The sequence below is a fragment of the Thermobia domestica genome, chromosome 15, assembly GCF_964235325.1.
Source record: "Thermobia domestica chromosome 15, izTheDome1.hap1.1, whole genome shotgun sequence".
NCBI classification, from domain to species: domain Eukaryota; kingdom Metazoa; phylum Arthropoda; class Insecta; order Zygentoma; family Lepismatidae; genus Thermobia; species Thermobia domestica.
The window spans coordinates 4,920,012-4,939,099 of record NC_137468.1 but is presented as its reverse complement, the minus strand read 5'-3'; the positions used below and the strand labels follow the sequence as shown (position 1 = coordinate 4,939,099).

The window sequence follows — 19,088 nt, the reverse complement described above, 5'->3', positions numbered from 1 at the left end:
TTGAGGGAAATTTTCCTAAGGAAACTCTAATTAGCAGTATGGTCTGCTAGTGAGTGCACGGCAGAAAGTGGTACTTTTATTTTCAACTGACCAGTGTACGAAATGATGTGGTGCAATGCATGGTGACATTGCATTATCAGACAATACGAGTAGCGATCATATTATAGACGACAATCATTTGGCAAATGATGGACTTGAGTTACCCATGGATCACAATAAGTCACGATACCCATTTTGCATAGTATGGACTCCGATTCCTTGTTTGACGTATGTTGGAAATATTATTTATGTGCTTATGATTTGATTTTCTGGATATAAGTTGTGAGGGTAGGGTTATCGAAGTGGTAACATAAAAAATACCGAACTAAAACTACGTATGATTCAGGATTACAATAAATCGACATAACAGTTGTAATTTTACGGTTAAAATGAGTGCATATGAGGAAAGCTGTCCTAAGATATTAAGCTGTTATCCCTTTTTGTAGTGCAACTTAAGTACATCATATTTTCAAAGACAGGTTTATAAGGAACGGATTTCTGCAGGCGGCCGATCTAATAGTAAACAATACAGTTACCTTTTGTATGTAGGTCAACTTTAGGCATACCACTCGAAATAAATGTTTAAAAAACGTAACTTTCATTAATATCCCTATAGTCCAAAAGATTTACACGGCGACATGACATTACCCCACTTAGCGTAGATGAAGCTCAAGGGAGCTTCGAAAGTAACTGCTGAAAAATTACAATTCCAAGATTTGGGTATAAATACAGTGTCCGAATGTGTGTGGCATAAAATCTCCAGCGCAGAAAAAGCAAACCAATCTGTGATAGATGGCTTCTAAAAACACTTACTTACTGGTCGGCGCTACAGCCCTTGAAGGGCCTTGGCGTCCCTAACCACTCTCCTCCGTTCTTCCCGATTCTCTGCCTTTCTTCTCCAGCCTCTAATTTCTAATTTCTTTACATCCTCTTCTATGTCGTCTATCCATCTTTGTCTTGGCCTGCCTCTTCTCTTTCGACCGTCTGGTTTCCCTACAAACACTTTCTTAGCAGTTCTACTTTCCTGCATGCGCTGTACATGTCCTGCCCATCTTAGTCTTCCTTGTTTGATTCGTGCAATTATATTTGGTTGGTCGTATAGTTCTTGTAATTCTAAATTCGTTCTTATGCGCCATGCATTATTCTCCCTTATTGGTCCATATATTTTTCTCAGGATTTTTGTTTCCCATCTCGCTAGCCATTCCTCCTCTCTCGTATTTATTACCCAACTTTCCGAACCACACATAACTATTGGTTTTAGTATGGTATTGTACAGGCTTAACTTTGCTTCTAAAAACACTAATGCTATGTAACTACGTCAGGACAGGGCGAAGCTGGTAATCCCGTGCGGGGGTTCGTTTCAGGCGCGTATGGCAGTGAAAATATGTGAGTTTTGGCAATGGTACGAGTTCCAAAATCACTTATAATGGTTTCACACTAATAACGCCACACTTGTAGTGTACACTGTGGCGAGATACTATGCCGGTGGAAAATAGTCTGGTCATTTTTCATGTGCATCACTTATTTGAACCGTTTAAAGTGCTTGTAATGATTTGACAAACGTAACTCTACATTTGTAAACCTGAAATACAGCCGCATTACTTATTATATAATTTTGCCGCGTGCAGAAATTTGTTCCTTATATGCATGTCTTTTTATACAGAGCATTAAATTTTGTAAAATGTGGTGTAATTTTTTAAATAGAACGAGCCGTTCGGGTTGTACATTCTGTATGCGCCCAGCGCTAAATGAAAATTCAACGATCCCATTTACCTGTACCCACAACATAAGTGAATGAAATTACTGTATTTTACGATAACATCTCGATGGCCAGCCCCCTTTTCAAACAGTAACTTCACTTATGTTGTGGGTACAGGTCATTGGCTACGTTGCTTTTTCATTTAACAGTGGGCGCATAAAGAGTTTACAACCAAACGGCTCGTCGAATTTAAAATACTCCATTACTTTAGATTTAAGACATCATATTTAAGGACGGTTTCTTCTTACATTTTGTTGTAATTCTGATACGGCAATAAGAGAGTTACCCTATGTCAGGGGACTTTAGAGACACCAGGGGCGGATGCAGGACCGACTTCTGGGTGTGGGGTTGTCATACTGCTACTTGAGCTACTTTTAAGAGCTCCAAACTCTGTTATGGGTTTTATATATATAAAATAAAGTTTGGTCTTCTAGGGGGGGGGGCTGGATTCGTCCCTGTGAGACACCCTGCAAATATTACAGGATCCAAAAGCACGAATTGTTACACTTATAGAGAAACCCACACTAAATTTGGGCCAGGCCAACCGAAACAAAAATTATCAGAAACTTAACTGAGCACATAATCTTTAATCTAACCTTTAGACAGGCATTCATGTCTATTTGAAACCAAACACTGATCAGTAGTTAAGGATAAAATTATCATAGGAAGACAAACATGCTCTGGCAACATTTGCGGGAGAGTAAAGAGAACGCAAATGGAAGTGGTTCCTGTCAAAAATTATCCATTCAGATTATTTGGTACCGTATATTCAAATACCCATACTACAACACTCTGAAAAGAAAACTGTTTTCCCTAACTTTCATACCCAACTGAAGAAGCAATCATGAGTGTTGAAAGCTTCCAATGAAGTGAAACAAAGAAGAGAGATTAAAATATAACGTGTTCTTTGCGGCAATTACATTATGGTAAAACTGTTTATTCTATTTTTCAGATGGCTGTTTCCCTTCATCGGACACATGGGCATAGCCTATTCGACAGGGGTTATTCGTGATTTTGCAGGTTCGTATTTCGTATCAGAAGATAATATGGCGTTTGGAAAACCCACGAAATATTGGAAGTTGAATCCAAACTTAGCGAGAGGCGGTCAGGTGGCTTGGGATCGCAGTATTATGGAAGCATCTGAGGAGTACAAAACAAGGGTGGTAAGACAGCTTTCCTATTATTAACATTGAAGTTAATAACTGAAAATGTGCAACTGTGCTGGAGATTAAACGCGGATATACGTACTTTGCAAGCAGTAGTTTATTTATATCACTACATTTTGCGAGTGGTGATTATATTTAGAAAACAACTATAAGTTAAAAAAAAAAAAAAAAAAAAAAAGTAGTACTCCCCTCAAACCAAATGTTCAAGTAAGTAGTACTTCGGAAATTACTATTTCCATCCGCAGCTTAACAATTCGAAAAACACAATTTAAAAATGGGTAAAAAGCCAGGTTAAAAGTAGTAAAAAAAAGTATGAAGTAGACCATTTCTTGTTTAAGAAAGCTGTACAAGTGTTTGTTCACCATTTACATGAACAGTAATTAGTGATAAGTGGTTAAGAGACATAACTTTCCTTTGACGAAAAGTGGTTTGCTTTATTTTACTACTACTACTGTTAACCTGGTTTTTTACCCATTTTTAAATTGACATTTTCGAATTGATAAGCTGAGGATGGAAATAGTAATTTCTGAAAATACTACTTATGTGAACATCTGGTCTGCGATGAGTACTAAGCTGTTTTTTACTTATAGTTGTTGCTAAATATAATCACCACTAAAAATATAATTATAACATTAAAGAAGTATACCTTGAGCACTTTCACTAAATGCTTCATCAGATAAGGGGGAGTTGAAAGAAAAGGAAAGAACAGAGAAGAAGTTAAAATCTTTAGGTTTTACGTCCCCCGCTTATGCCCGTGGTGATGATGAGAAATGAATGAAGAAAGGGAGGAAACTGGGAAACCCCGAGAAAACCCACGCACACGGTGTTTGTCCACCACAAAGCTCACAGCGCAAGCTGGAATCGAACCAAGGACCCCATGCACCAGAGGTGAACGCTCTATCACTGAGACACTGTGGCCCCCAGAGAAGAAATTAATACCATCCTGGCGGGCACACATCTTGTCGCTTCCCAGCCTTTTGTTTGTATCCCATCCTTATCTGGTGAAACTTGTAGCGGAGGTGTTTGTAGTGTTTTTTTTATTAGGTTTTTACTACTTTCTGGAAATAATTTATTACAAATATATTCTTCAAACTATAGTACTGCTTGCTAAGTGATACAATCAGATGCATATTCAACAACTGAAGAAAGAACTTACCTTAAAAGCAGTTTCAAAAGCCGTCTGCCTCCTTTTTCGGTGCCATGAAAAAGACTCGTGCCTACTTTATTACAATTTTCTTATTCGTAGACGCTGTATGAAACTTAAAACATCTAAAACTTAAATGACTGGAATATAATAATTACTTGTGCCTTTAGTATTCTACACAACACACAGAGAAGTTAGGGGAAAAAATGACAACGTCTTCCTTACACTCAGTCATCATGTCTACAAATAAGATTCTTTAGAATGTAATACATGAAGCAACGTATTACAAGCCTTTTGTAAGATACCGAATCTCGAACTGTATGCTTAAAATATTTCAGTTAACGAATGCGTAAGGTGAGTTCCTTCTTTTGTGATAGTACTACTTCTAAATATTTCAAATTTTAAGAATTGATCACACGAAAGTTTATCCCCTGCATTATTCATTTAGCTTGTGCAGCAATTAGATGGGTTAATTTTTATGTATCATATAGTTTAATTTGAGACTTCCATTTTGTGCACATCGGGCGGCATGGGATTGAACATCCTGTACATTTTAACTGTAAAATCGACAATGTTCAAACTTTTGCGTTTTTAAACATGCAGGCCGGAGTGATAATATTACAACAAAATGCTTCTACATTGATTTTTGTATTAGAAAAGACTACATTATACGGAAAGACAATGAAAAGTATGCTTTGGTGTCCAGAGTTCTCTTCGCACGATGATTATGGACTTGAAATTCAGGTTAAATAGTGTTACAGTATGTTCTATACGCTCGATAAGTAGTTATAAATAGTGTTCAACTTCACTTGCAGCGAAACTATTAATAGCGTTAGATTGATTATTTGAAAGTCATTAGTGACGATGCATTCCTGTTTTGCAGCATAATCTGTGTTGTGACAACTGCCATTCCCACGTCGCTCTTGCCCTCAACTTAATGCATTACAAGGACTCTACATCATGGAATATGGTGAAGTTAGCCCTTTTCATGTTAATTTATGGAAAATATGTCAGGTAAGCCTTTGCTTTTAAACTTGTTACAGCACACGGAATATCTTACAGGAATGTACTTTGCCTACTGCGTTTATTACACATATTTACGAATTGGCAATAAATTTGCTAATTTATATTCTTGAAAATAACATTAAAAGTAGTAACTTGAACGTATACAATACATGGATAAATGGAAATAATGTGTACATATTGAGTCCGAGTATTGGCTTGTAATATGATGATATTAACTACGGTTGAAGAATGGGATTACGGTTGCTTTAGAGCACACACTTATGGTGAGAAGGGATCGCGGTTCGATTCCAGGCAATGGGAGTTTATGATGGTAGTTTCTACGAGAATTTCGGGTTCTCTTTCCTCCCACATTCTCATGCTATCAATTAATTTTAGAATCATTCACATTCACTCATCAACCGTCTCATTTAGCTGTTGGCATAAAACTGAAATATTTAATTTTAATTGTAGTTGAAATATGTACTTTAGTATCTTCTTTTATTTTATATGTTTAACAGAAGTTTCTGTTCGTTTTTAGATTTGTTCATTATTCTAAATTTTTGCAATGAACCAATTTAATTTAAACTATTTTAAATAGACCTCAAATAAGGTGTTTTTGCATAGCGCAAACTTCCTTGCAGCTAATTAACCGTGTTATGGATAGTATTTCAGTATAGAAAGCACAACTTTTCATTAATCAGTTTCGTTACTGAAATACTTCCATTCACTTTGCTTACTGCAGCTTTCTTTTTGTCTTCTTTTTTCTTTTTAAGTTGCAGTAACTGAATGTACAAGGTGTATCAGAAAACCCTTACCACCCTTTTTAAAATCCACGCGGATGTAATTTCATTGAACGTGAGATGGACAATACACATTAGGCCCAGGGGACACTTTTGGAAGTATGTCACGCGGACGGCAGCCATCTTGGATTCCAAATTTTTATTATAAACGATAGATGGGTAGTGTGATACATGACCATGAGCTAGAATTTTCTCAGGGTATCAAATATACAATCAGATTTCATGTAACTTTAGTTGGTGAAAAGTTATTGGCAACTGAAAGTTATGTTTACTTGTTACACAATGTGTTGTTTCACATGTCCGTGCTAAGCAATGCACGTTTGTAGACGCTTCTTCTAATTGTTGGGGACGCGAAGCAGGGTATTGGGTGAAGTTTGTGCACAGGCAGCGGCGATATAGTTTGTTGCGGATGATGAAGATTACGAATTTTCATAGCATAAACCATAGCCTTACATGTCCCCAAAATAAAAACCAAGTAGCGTTAGGTCTGGTGATCGGGCAGGCCATTCAACTTGCACACTTCGACATATCAGTGTCCCAGGGAATTATCCACCGAAATATTGACGCACCACGAGTCTATAATAGGGGAGCGTCATCGTGTTGAAAAAAACGGGAATGTACCAGTTTTAGACATCGCAGCTGGTAGTATCTGGTCCTGTAACAGCACGAGGTATCGTTCCGCATTTAAAGTTCCTGGAATGAAAAAGGGACAGATTGTATGCCTGCTCGCACCATAATTTCTGCACCGGTCATTTTGGACGAATCTGCCCATATGGGGTTGTAAGGTGACCAATAACGCATGTTCTGCGTATTAACTTTCCTGTTTACATAGAAGAGAGCTTCATCCGAATGGGATATCTGCATAGCAAAGTTGGGGTTTAGTCATTGCTGAATAGTCCCCTCACAAAACCGCACTGGGCAATCAGGATCATCCTCAGAGAGATGTTGCATGTGCACCTTATATGGATGCCACTTTTACCTGTGCACTGAACTATGATTCATCCCACATGACATTGATAAACGACGTTTATTTCGCTGGAATAACATCGAGAAGGAAGTCAGCACTGCGGTAGCTGTTGTTTCGTCCAATACGAGATCTTTCCACGACTGTACTCGTCTCCTCAAATTTGGTTAACAACTGTGTCACAACATGTGATATAGGATTACGTTGGTTGAAATCGGCAGCCACTGCACAGGTCCTCCTTTTGCCCCACTATTTGATTATCTGGATGCATACCTCACGTGTTAACGGCATGTTTCCCCACGTGCAAGTAAGAGGTAGACGTAACTTTTAGTTGCCAATAACTTTTCAACAAATAAAGTTACATTTGACATCCTGAGAAAATTGTGGCCCATGATCATATATCACACTACCCACCTATCGTTCATAATAAAGATTTTGAACCTAAGATGGCAGTCGTCTGTGTGGTATACTTCCAGAAGTGTCCCTCTGTTTCTAATGTATATCGCCCATCCAACAGTCAATGAAACTACATCCGTGTGGATTTTTGAAGAGGTGGTAAGGGACTTTAGATACACCTTGTATATAATCTGTTGTAAGTTTCAAAAATGACTGAATCGGTAAGAGAATTGTGTAAGCAAGCATTCGTAGGTTAGACATTTATAGGATACTTTTCTTGTGGGGGGAGGAGGGGGTAATTAATATTCTATCTGCAGATTCTTCTCGTTAGGGTAAGAAAATTTACTCTAATTCTGGTCGCTTCACCCATTCCTGCCCAAGTGGTCTCAATAAATTACTTCTCCCGAAGTAGAGACTTAGGTAAAACTCTTTCTCTCTGTCGAAAATAGTACATTCACTTGATTGAATAGAAATAGTTAGGCACAATCAAGATCTTATCGTAATCTATTTTTTAAACCAGTGATGGCCAAATAGCTGTCTGCTGGCCAAATTCGGCCCGCTAGTGTGTTTCGTGCAGCCTGCGAATAAAAATGATGCGTTTTTTTTTTTTTTTTTTAACTCTAGGCGAAACAGGACGTGTGTAGTTGACCATCGTAATATACGTGAATTAAGATTTGGTTGTTAGTTGTGAAAATATTTTCTTTACCTTTTGGTTACAATGTCCATTCTGCAAGATATGGTCATTAGCACAAGGCCGATTTTTTTTTTAATGTACGTAATTTCACGTAGTTACTCTCAAACGTTCGCCTTAGGCCAGGGGTTCTCAATCTGTGGTACGCGGGACGCTGTTGATGGTAAGTGCGTTATGGAAGTACGCCTTTGGTGGTACGCGAGTGGAAAAGGTTGAGAAACCCTGCCTTAGGCTGTAATTGGCTACAGCGTTTCTGTATCAACTGTGCCCCTTCTGGCGCCGCTGTCGATGTTTGTTTTCCCGTACCTCCCTCAAAAGAGGAGGGACAAGTTGCTGCGGCCGAGATTTTTCAATTGTTGGATGCGGAAGCGTTGCCACAATGAATTATTTCACGGATTCCGCTGTGAATTTTCTTCTTAGCCATTTTTAGTAGCCTATGATCTTCACTCGTCAAGACCAAATGACTAAATGATAAATTGGCAACACAGTTGAGGTCATTCACTTCTTTATCCTAAGCAAAGGGACGGTTTCCTCCGTCAGAGGGCGGGGGTGGGACTGAGGTATAATTCGCATATTTTCCGAGGGCACACCAGAACTGGACAGGTTCTAGGCGTTGAAACAAGCAGCAGGGTACGAAGAATACAACAGTGACTTAGCAAATGAATGAATAACGCGCATTCAGCAAATCATGGGAGACGGGTATGAAAGTGATGATGATGGAAGTTTGAGTTTGATTCTTCTTTTGTTCTGGCCCGCAGTGCGTTAGAAATTGGCCATCTCTCTCTCCTAAAGTACTGTTCCCCAAGTCAAGACCGAGCTGAGTTAATTTCTTCCATGGGAGCAGTAACTCAGTGGTAGAGCGCTTATCTCCTGTGCGTGGGGTTCCTGGTTCAATCCCCGGTGGACAACGTCGTGCTCGTGGGTTTTCTCAGGGCACTCCCAATTTCTCACACTACTAATTCTTCCATCATCATTCACTTGCTTTATTCATCGTCTCCCTTGGCCTTACAGACATATTCGTGGGACGTTAAAGATTTCTTCCATCCAAAAATAGTATAGTCATCCCATTTTATGGAAATAGGCAATCAAAATAGTTAAACGAGAAAAAGGATAACTACGAGGAGTACATTAAAGATATGTTCCTGATCCATTTCTGGGGGCGCGGTGGCTCAGTGGTACAGCGTTCACCTCCGGTGCTTGGGGTCCCTGGTTCGATCCCAGCTCGCGCCGTGTGGACTTTGTGGTGGACGCTCGGGGTTCTCCCGTTTCCTACCACTTTCTTCATTCCACCATTTCATTCATTACTCATCATCACCGTCTCCTTTAGCCTAACCGGCATAACAGTGGGACGTAAAACTTAAAGATTTCATTTTCATTTTTCTGATCCACTTCTGGTAGTTGTAGGAGAATGAAAGAGCATATTACTAAAAATACATGTTCACATGTACCACAGTTCAAGTAATAACGACAAATTTACTTGTTTTGTTTCATGAATCCTCGTTGAAATAACCAGTAGTCGTATCTTAAAATTTGCTGTTTTGAGTTAACACCGGTACTTTATATGATTTTGCGAAATCTACCGACGGCTTCGCCTTCTTATCACCTCTGTATTTTAGAAATAAAGCTTCTATCGCCTTCGATTCTTCCAGCCATCGGTGGGTCTCGTAAAATCAGACAAGGTTCCGGTGTAAACGTCAACAGGCATATTTGAAGATACGTTTATTCTTTATTATTGCAGCGACGAAATATGAAGGATGAAAGGTCCGAACATGGAGACAGCAAAGTGGTTATGACATTTCTACTTGTTAATAAGTAAATACACTTTGCAACAATTAAAAAATATGTCAACCCGATTTACAATTTTATCACCTGATTATTTTTTTTTCTTTCTTGCAGCGTCTGGGGTTGTGTGAAAACATGGATACCATTTCTTCTTTTGATCGGCGCTTTCTTGATTGTCTATTTTGTCTTAGGCTAAGAAGCAAATAGAGTGCAGTAATCAAAACTTTGTGACATTCGTACAGGCAGTATTGAGAAAAGTCTTTTATGGTATAACATTTATGTTTTAAGTGTAGACACGATACACATTTTACTTTGTGAATGTATATGAGCAAACGCAACGCTTAACGTTAATTGTAATTAATTTATGTCACTGTTTTACTTCTTTTGATTTGTTTTGACGAGCAGATTTCTATCAAAATAGCTTTACTGTATATATACATATATTTTAACTGTTTAAATATATTATGTTGTACAAAAATCTAAATGTTTATTTATTAATTACAAATTGAAACTGTCTTAGTTCATTTATTGGTAATTCAACGTAGATATGGCGATATAATGTCCATTAACCAGCTTACATTTTAGCAAGATAGTGGAACAAAAAAACAAAATAGTAACAATCATGTTTTATGTATACATAGGCTAACGATACGTAGTATCATTTTGAACTGTTTCAAACAAAAGTTAAAATTTTGTTTCGTTTTTATTGGTCAACAGTAAACTATTATTCATAAGGCGCAAGATATATATGCCCACTCAGGAATGCGTCTAAATATTTATTAATGCCAAATTTTAAATTGGAACTCTCTCCTTCTTCAGAATTACTTACATAAGCACCCACTGCTGTTTCAGTCACATCTCAGGGTAATGAGAAAATCATTTTAGACACCTCTAACATTGTAAAAATAAAATATACAAAGGTATTCGGAAACTACACCAAGCAGTTTTGGAGACTGACCTTACACGATAACATGAAAATAATTACAGACTAGTTTGAGTGCGCAAATACGTTATTTCAAAATTACAGCCCCGCTACAGAAAAATGGTCGGACCATAACTGGAGAACAATGTAACCCACCCGCTGGTCTAATTTCTAGTGCATGTGCTTTTGGTGCACATAGTCCCGGTGGAAGATAAAAATTATTTTCATTATAATTAACTTTCATTAGTCATGCGTCTTCTTTAGCCTAAAGGAATAACTCACGAAGAATCGAACACGGGTTTGCAGAGCCGGAGGCGCGTATACTAACTATATAGCCATGGGGAAGTTCATCCATAAATAAAGAGTTCGTTGTTCACCAATTATTTATTTTTCTTAAGTAATAGCTTTAAAGACATTGATCTCTAATTTGAAGCGTGTGCCGGGAAAAAAGTTTTAAAAAAAGACAATTAAAGGTTAATAGACAAAATTTATTAATAAATAGGTATACTCTGTATATAAAATTTATAATAAGGAATTTATCAATAAATACATTAAAAATATAATAAATAAATCTTTTCAAAGTAAAGAGAAAAACTATTTAAGAGTTGCATATTGAGAATTGTGGAACTAATTATCCATTTGTATGTATTTTCCGAAAGACAAATAGAAAATGAGTAATCTATTTATCAATTGATCTATACAAACAAAACACCCTAACCGCACAGAAATACCACTTCTTATGCGATCAACGAAGTCAAGCAGTGCCAGGTCTGGCCAAAGAAAGATGAGTGACCGTTCGTTCACTTACCAAATGATGTTGGCATTGCGGCGTCCACCCAGAGTCGTGAGGACAATCAGGGAGCTACTTGAAGTAGTAAATTTCGGTCTAGAAAACTAGTATTAAGAACAAAGGGGCCGGAAAAGATGGGTGATCGTAGTCACCAAATAGTGCTGGCACTGCGGTGTTTTCTTAGCGTCGTGAGGGCAATCGAGGAGCTACTTGAAAGAAAGAAGAAGCGAATTCCGGTCTAGAAAGCTAGTATTAAAAGCAAAGGGACTGGGAAAGATGGGTGATCATTTGTACTCACCAGATGGTTTTGGCATTGCAGTCTACCCAGCATCGTGACGACAATTGGGGAGCTACTGGAAAGAAAGAAGTAGCGAACTCTGGTCTGGAAAGCTGGCATAAATGCCACAACCTGGCTGGTAGGCCTTGACTCCCTAAGGGCTGTTGGCGCCAGGAGTTTAGTTTTAGTTTTAATTTATATAAACAATCTGGACTCTTATTATTTATTAGTGCATAAATGCAATTTCAGCACTATAAGGAACTGCGTTTTCCAGACGCGTCAATTCTCTAATGTCTTTCGCAAAATATGTACAAAAGGACAAAACTTCAATTCTTATAAGTAATTGCACAGGATCAGGACGGATTCGTTCTTCACATTGAAATAGTTAAACAGTGCTGGTTCCTGCAGGTACATTTAAATCTCACAGTGCAACGACTAGTGATATAACGTATACGAAACACACGACTAGATTGAAGGATTGATTTCTATGTGACGGCAGCTCCTGGGTCGCTTATTGGCATGTTAATCACAGCGGCTACGAGAGGCTGAGATTGGTTTGCTTTAGTAATGAACACCCGAATTTGGTCAGAGATTCCAACTTCTGAGATACACTCGACTAGAGTCTCGTATTCGTAGGCTAAGCCAGGAATTAACATCAGGACCTGCAACATGAAGAAAAAACGAAAGAATTAACACTGCCCACTAACAATTCCTATGTATCACATGTATATTTGCACCGTATATTTCAAAATAAATATCGGGGTTTTAGGGCTTCGTAGTACTTTTACACTTAATGTACAATTATAAATAATATATCAAATTAAAGAGCAACTCAACAGTTTTTGCTACAAGTGTTCAGTGTGAGCACTGTTCGTCACACGGCACACATCGAGTCAATAGGCGAGTTTTAAGTGTGTGTAGAATAATTGTTGCAAGAACTGCTTCAATCCTATTACTTAAGTCGGGTAGGTCAGCCGGTAGCGGAGGCACATACACATGATCCTTTATGAATCCCCAAAAGTAAAAAACCTCATGGAGTTAAATCTGGTGAACGTAGAGGCCATGTGAAACAAGCTCTGTCATTCGGCCCCTTGCGGTCGGTACAACGTCATTTAACCCATCGCGTATGTCAGTGAGGTGGCGTACCATCTTGCTGCCAAATAAAGTTCTCTGGTTCACCTTCCTCCAACTGAGGAAAGAGCCATAGTTGTAACGCATCAAGATAAGAAGTACCAGGATTTTTAGGGGATTTAGTTTTCTGGACTTTCGGCACCTATGGCCATTTAGTCCGTCACGTATGATGGATGATGTTCTTCGGTGAGCACACTATCCGGAGAAAGGGAAGGAAGAAAGGATTGGGCAAGGACGGAAGCGACCTGGGACCTTTAAGTTAGGTACCACCTCGGCATTTGCCTGATGTGAATGAGGGAAACCTCATTCAGGATGGCTGGCTTGAAATTGCTTCTTACACTTTTTTGACCGAGTGCCCCCACCGGGAATCGAACTCGGGACCGCTCGCACTGAAGGCGAAAGCGTTAGCGACTACGCTACGCGGGGTTACATAAGAAGCACCAATCATAGTTGGTTCACCGCTTTCTGCTTACTAGTCGCCATCTTTGCTACTAGCGCTTTCTAACGGCAGACAGAAGAAACAAGGCATACGCATGCGTGCGTACAAAATTGTTTTAGTTGCCCTTGCAGTTGATATATTATTATAATTGTAAGTTAATTGTCATAAATACAACAAAGCCTTAAATGCCCGATATTTATTATGAAACACCTTGTATTTTCATTAACATTTGGGGAACAGATTTAATGTAGTCTATTGTCTATAATCACCTAGATATTTGAAAGTCTCCACTTTATTCAAAGTATTATTTGATATTTTAATGCATCCATAATTTGGATCCCGACGCATTTCCAATTTGACGACGAACCTTGTACATACATTAATATTAAAATGAGAAAATCAATATCATGTAACATGTCTCGAATGATGGTAGTAAGAAAAATATGTGAAATGTTCCACTACAGAAAATTAAACAATAATGTACAAGATAAACATGAACAATACAGTAATTGCAAATTTAATATTAACCTTAAAATCTAGAAATATATAAATGTACAAAAACCTCTTTCTTCTGTATACAAAATGCTAACTACGGAATAATACCGGTATAGTGAAATAAGACGTCACACGCATGATACGGATAAAACTCAAAGGTTTGACAGGGAGAAAATTACAAAGTTCAGATCAACAACTATTTTTTAATGTATGTAAAAGTTAAAAGCCCTTGTACATGATAACATTCCTGTTGGGTTTAATTTGAGCGTTTTTGCTTAGCTTGCTTTTTATAGGGTACAACTGGAGCATCCCTAACAGTAGTCTGCCAACATTTTAGAATTCATCTTTCCTTCATATCTTTTCTTCATGGCTGCAATATCTTAAAATACTTACCATGTTCAACACTTACTCCTTCACAATTCTCACGGAAGAAATGCAGGTGTAAGTGTGAATAAAGAAAATGGAGTTTTAGGAACTTATTGTAACCAAGTTTTTCGTAGCTTGACAACTTGGCCATAAGTTCTTTGTAATTTGTTGCTCACTGTCGTCTCATGAACTGAAAACAAACATTCTTAAAGCTTCCTCATCACGTTCTAATATTTCATCGAACTGTTGATCTCTGAATAACTATCGAATCCGTGAGCCTCTGAAAATGTCCTCCATAACTTTGGTATCGCTTAATCAAGGGAATTTTTCTCTTAACTACTTACAGGGCCTCCCCCTCTTGGTTCATATTTTAAACAAAACATTTTATAAGACCTAATTTAATGTGTACTGGGGGAAGTAAAATTTGTTTAGGGTCTACAAGTAGTTCGTGTTGTATGTTTTTCATGCCTAGCTGAAGAGTTCCTCTAGTACGCAAGTCACTTTTGCAGTAGTGAGACGCACAATCTCTATTGTCCCATCTACAAATAAAGCAACAATATTTTGTATAACCTATAACGAAATTCGTACCCTCATAAATTCACACACAAATAAATACATAAATAATAATGGGAACACAATACTTCTAATCCAACGAAAGTATAAACTACCTTTTTTTGTACGTTACCTATTAAGTGAAAATATGAAGTTTTATTTACTTACAGGGATAAAAGGTTTCTCAATGTTGTAAAGCTTATCGTCACAATGAAATACTATTGCCAAGTCTCTGGACGCTGTTGAACCAGACATGTTTTCAAGGACGATGTGAATCTTGAATGTTGGCCCTAGGCCTAAGACCTACAAAGAAAATTGGTTTATTTTAATAAAATTAATTGAATGAAAATACATCCAAGTGTGTTTCGATAGTTGACGTGTTAACAACTTTAAATTGTATCACACAGACAGTAACTTTAAATCCAGTATTTTTTTCCCTTCCTGAAAACAATAATGGAAAAGCAAGGTAAAAATGGTAGCTAAAAAGGATTACTTTGTATCTCATCTCATTTTTCAATTAAGCATTAAAACCAAAGTTTACCAATGGAGAATGAAACGTGTAAGTTTAGACATTTGTGTCACGACAATTTTTATTTAAGTTAGGTGAAGGTATTGACATCCGACGTTTCGAATGCAGGCATTGCATTCATCTTCAGAGATTCTAATGAAGAGATCGGAGATATGAGTATGTATATATGGTGACTATTTAGAGGCAGGGCTATGAATGGGGGCTTGTGACTGGCTGAGCGAAATGTTGGCTCCTGATCGGCTGTTGTTGTGGCTACGAGAAATGGCTTTGTGAATTGGTAATCAGGAGCCAGGATCCCTCAGCTACTCACAAGTCTCCATTCATAGCTCTGCCCCTAAATAGTCACCATATATACATGTTCATATCTCCGGTATCTTCATTACAATCTCCGAAGATGAATGCGATGTCTGCATTCGAATCGTCCGATGTTAATACCTTCACCTGGCTGATAGCACGAGAAGAATTAATAAAATCACGTCCCCAGGAAAAATTGAATTCTTTCTTCATCTATTTGGATTTAAAGAATCTATAGCGTTATGCATTAAAATTCTATGTCTGAGACTTTTACATAATATTTAATACGAATTACTCCCTGAATTTACCTGAGCGGAGAGTTTCAAAGGCTCTTGTGCATTGCTTGATACAGGGTTGTTACATGTTTCTATCGCATTGACGCAAGCCCTTGCTGCGTTCAGCCGTAACTTGAACAAATCATGTTGAAAGATTTGATGCATTACTACAAAGGAAGAAATATCAATTAGTAATAGCATATTATAAAGTTTTTGAATTAGTTCATGTACAGCCAACGACAAAAGTTCTTTCCGTTTGGTATTTTTTTTTTTTATATATTTTAAATAACGGTGGTATGGCTGAAACATACAGAAAATTACATTATTTTTAATTTACTGAAAACTGTACTCAAGTTGTCCTTCCATTATCAAGTTATTCACGAAACTAATTCATCAAACGGTAAGAAGTTTTGTCGCTGACTGTACACAACATATACAGAATATAAAATGTGTAGAAAATATTTTATTATAATCGTTCTTGTTTGTTTGTTTGTTTGTTGAAGTTTAGCGACTCTTTTCAGTATCAAGGTTATATGAATCGCCCACTTCCAAAACAGCTCTTGTCCTTATACAGAAAAGCCCAGAAAACTTAGAAAAAATGTAAGATCTGCATGTTTTGAAGAACTGAGAATATTTCAGTGTGTTTACGTGAAAAACTTGAACATCCTCACATATTCTCAGTTGTACAAAACGTATCGATTCTACAGGTCTTCTTGGTTTTCTGGGATTTGATATAAATGGACAAGAGAGAACTGGGCGACTCACATGACACATGAGTGGACATACAGTTTGAGGTAGAATAAAAACCATCTTAACGCGTGCGAACTTTTATCCTCTCTCACTGAGAATTGAACCTAGGAGCAACTACACAGGAGGCACACGCCTTAGCGAATAGATCAGCGATAAGTAGCAAATTAAAGTTGTAAACGCACAGAAATGGATAGGATTTTCTCTTTTACACCAACCAAAACTACTACAGTCAATGAATTATTGAAGAATAATATAGCATAAAATTATCAACTAATAAGAGAGGAAAAATAACCCACTCGCCTTAACTGTCATAATGCTCCAAACAATTATGCAATTACTTTTTACTTTAATTTTCATAATACTTAAGTATATAAATTGAAATAACAGTGAAATAGCACACAAACAAAATGCCCGCTGAATTGTTACTCGAATCCTAACTTATCAACTGAACTAACAGTAATATCAGCTTTTCTGCCTTCTGGGGCTCTACTTGCTACACACACTACAGATATGAACCATCTTCTGACCATTTGCAGAATAGTTCAACAACGGTTCTTATTCAAGCTGGAGAAACTTCGGCATGCTCTGTGTATAGTAATTACAAAGTTACTTCATATGCGCTAAGCACACTGAAGCTTTTGTTTCGTAAAGTTTATCGTGTCTTCAGCATTAGGCTATATGAGACGGCAACTCAGTGCTGGAGCGCTTATCTCTAGTGCATGGTGTCCCTGGTTCGATCCCCTGCCAAGTAAGTTTGTGGTGGACAACATTCTCTCCGTGGGGTTTTCTCAGGGTATTCCCGTTTCCTCCCACTTTCTCATTCCACCAATTATTTCATCATTATTCACTTGCTTCAATCATTGTCTCAGTTGGCCTAAAGGGTATAACCTGGGATGTTTTACTCAAAAATTTTATTTGTAGTTCTACAGTTCAAGGTGGAATCCGTAGTGCGTTAAACCTTAAGGCTTTCCCATCCGGGATCGAACCAGAGATCCCGTGCACGAAAGGCATACGCACTAGTTACTAAAACAGCGGAGAGAGGGCCTTTCTATTTCAACTGTGCCCTCGTAAAAGATGTGAAACATACTTCGGCCTAACCCCCCGCGACCCTCTTACAGAGAAAACCTTCCCTTTGCTTTTGGGAAAAGAAGTGAATGACCTCAGCTGTTGCCAATTTGTCATTCGGTCGTATGATCTTGGCGAGTGAAGATCGTAGGCTACTTAGAATGGCTAACAAGACAGAGCACAGCGAAGCTCGTGAAATAATTCAATGTGACAATCCTGTCCACATCTAACTATTGAAGGATCTCGGCTACAGCAACTTGCCCCTCCTCTTTCGAGGGAGATACGGGAAAATAACATATCGACAGCAGCGCCAGCAGGAGCACACTTGAAATAGAAACGCTCTAGTACATACGAAGTAATCTACATAATTAAAAAAAGCACTTTGTACTTTTGAATAACAAAATATTGAAGTCACTAACAATTGACATATCTTTCAAGCCTCTAACAGTTGGCCAACGGCGTCTAACAGAAATAACAAATGATAAAGAATACTGGAGACCTGTCAGCCGTATTAAATATTTGTAGGGAAGTCATAATATGCATACATTATATAATTCAATATGTATATTATAACTTCATCATTTACACGAAAGAATTATAACAGAGTATGTATAACAGTTAAATTATTGTACATGTTCATGTAAAATAGTTTATACTGTAATATATATATATATATCTATATATCTATATCTATATATCTATCTATCTATCTATCTATCTATCTATCTATCTATCTATCTATATATATATATATATATATATATATAAAGAGAAGATAACTTACATGTAGAATTTTCCCTTTCCCTCATAGTTTGATCCACAAATAGCTTGGTTTTCTTCGGGATATACATTTTCATATGTTGTGACTGAAGAAGCCCAGACGCTGTGGAGCGAATTCCAAATTGGGCTGTTCTCTTCAAGATTTTCACTATCAAGAAACCACCTGCGAAAAAAATTATTCCATCAACAGAATGTAACTTCAAAACAAAGGCTAATCAACAACACTTGTGAAAAGCACAACAGCAAAATAAGCAAAGTCATGAACGAAATCGTATGTTGTAAGTGTATTCTATCCAAATACAAAGAACTTACAAAGAATCACCCACATATTCCATTTGAATCAAGATATATTTTATAATCTATCCCATTCGAAACACGAGGAGTGATCAAAAAATAAGGTTACAAAGCCTCCAGTGAAACATGTATATACTATTTGATACAACCAATACAGCCAACAAATAGTACATACATTACGTTATTTTCGACATAAGTTTCCATATCGGTGGAGGCCCAGGCACTTGTCGCATCGTGGGATTACTTTAAAAATTCCTTTCTGGTAAAAATCCTGTCCTTGCGTGTTCAGCCATCTGTCACTAAGTGTTTCACCTTTTCGTCTGAAGCGAAATGACGGCCTCCTAGGTACTTCTTCAAGTGCGGGAACAGGTGAAAGACGCTTG

General features: G+C 37.6%; 2 protein-coding genes across 2 annotated transcripts in view; one reads left to right on the top strand and one right to left on the bottom strand.

The window, feature by feature from the left end:
* On the top strand, positions 1-10,211 carry LOC145672043 (transmembrane protein 222). The gene is made up of 4 exons (XM_081741255.1): positions 1-267; positions 2,751-2,961; positions 4,992-5,122; positions 9,861-10,211. Exons 1-4 carry the CDS (start codon positions 116-118, stop codon positions 9,940-9,942), a joined length of 576 nt encoding a protein of 191 aa, XP_081597381.1. The 5' UTR covers positions 1-115; the 3' UTR covers positions 9,943-10,211.
* Positions 10,212-11,506: 1,295 nt separating this feature from the next.
* Positions 11,507-19,088, bottom strand: part of BBS1 (Bardet-Biedl syndrome 1) — a 56,794-nt gene continuing 49,212 nt past the window's right edge. The window contains exons 9-12 of the mRNA XM_081741254.1: positions 18,416-18,574; positions 15,850-15,983; positions 14,887-15,021; positions 11,507-12,397 (exon numbers count right to left, since the gene is read on the bottom strand). Coding sequence (XP_081597380.1) covers positions 12,221-12,397; positions 14,887-15,021; positions 15,850-15,983; positions 18,416-18,574 — 605 coding nt within the window. The 3' untranslated portion in view covers positions 11,507-12,220. The remainder of the gene's footprint in view (positions 12,398-14,886; positions 15,022-15,849; positions 15,984-18,415; positions 18,575-19,088) is intronic.

Bases quoted from the DNA above. Each gene is read 5' to 3' on its own strand.
- LOC145672043 (XM_081741255.1), top strand. From the start codon at position 116: ATGCATGGTGACATTGCATTATCAGACAATACGAGTAGCGATCATATT. The intron at 268-2,750 runs GTATGTTGGAAA...TCTATTTTTCAG, and splicing joins ACTCCGATTCCTTGTTTGAC to ATGGCTGTTTCCCTTCATCG. The intron at 2,962-4,991 runs GTAAGACAGCTT...CCTGTTTTGCAG, and splicing joins AGGAGTACAAAACAAGGGTG to CATAATCTGTGTTGTGACAA.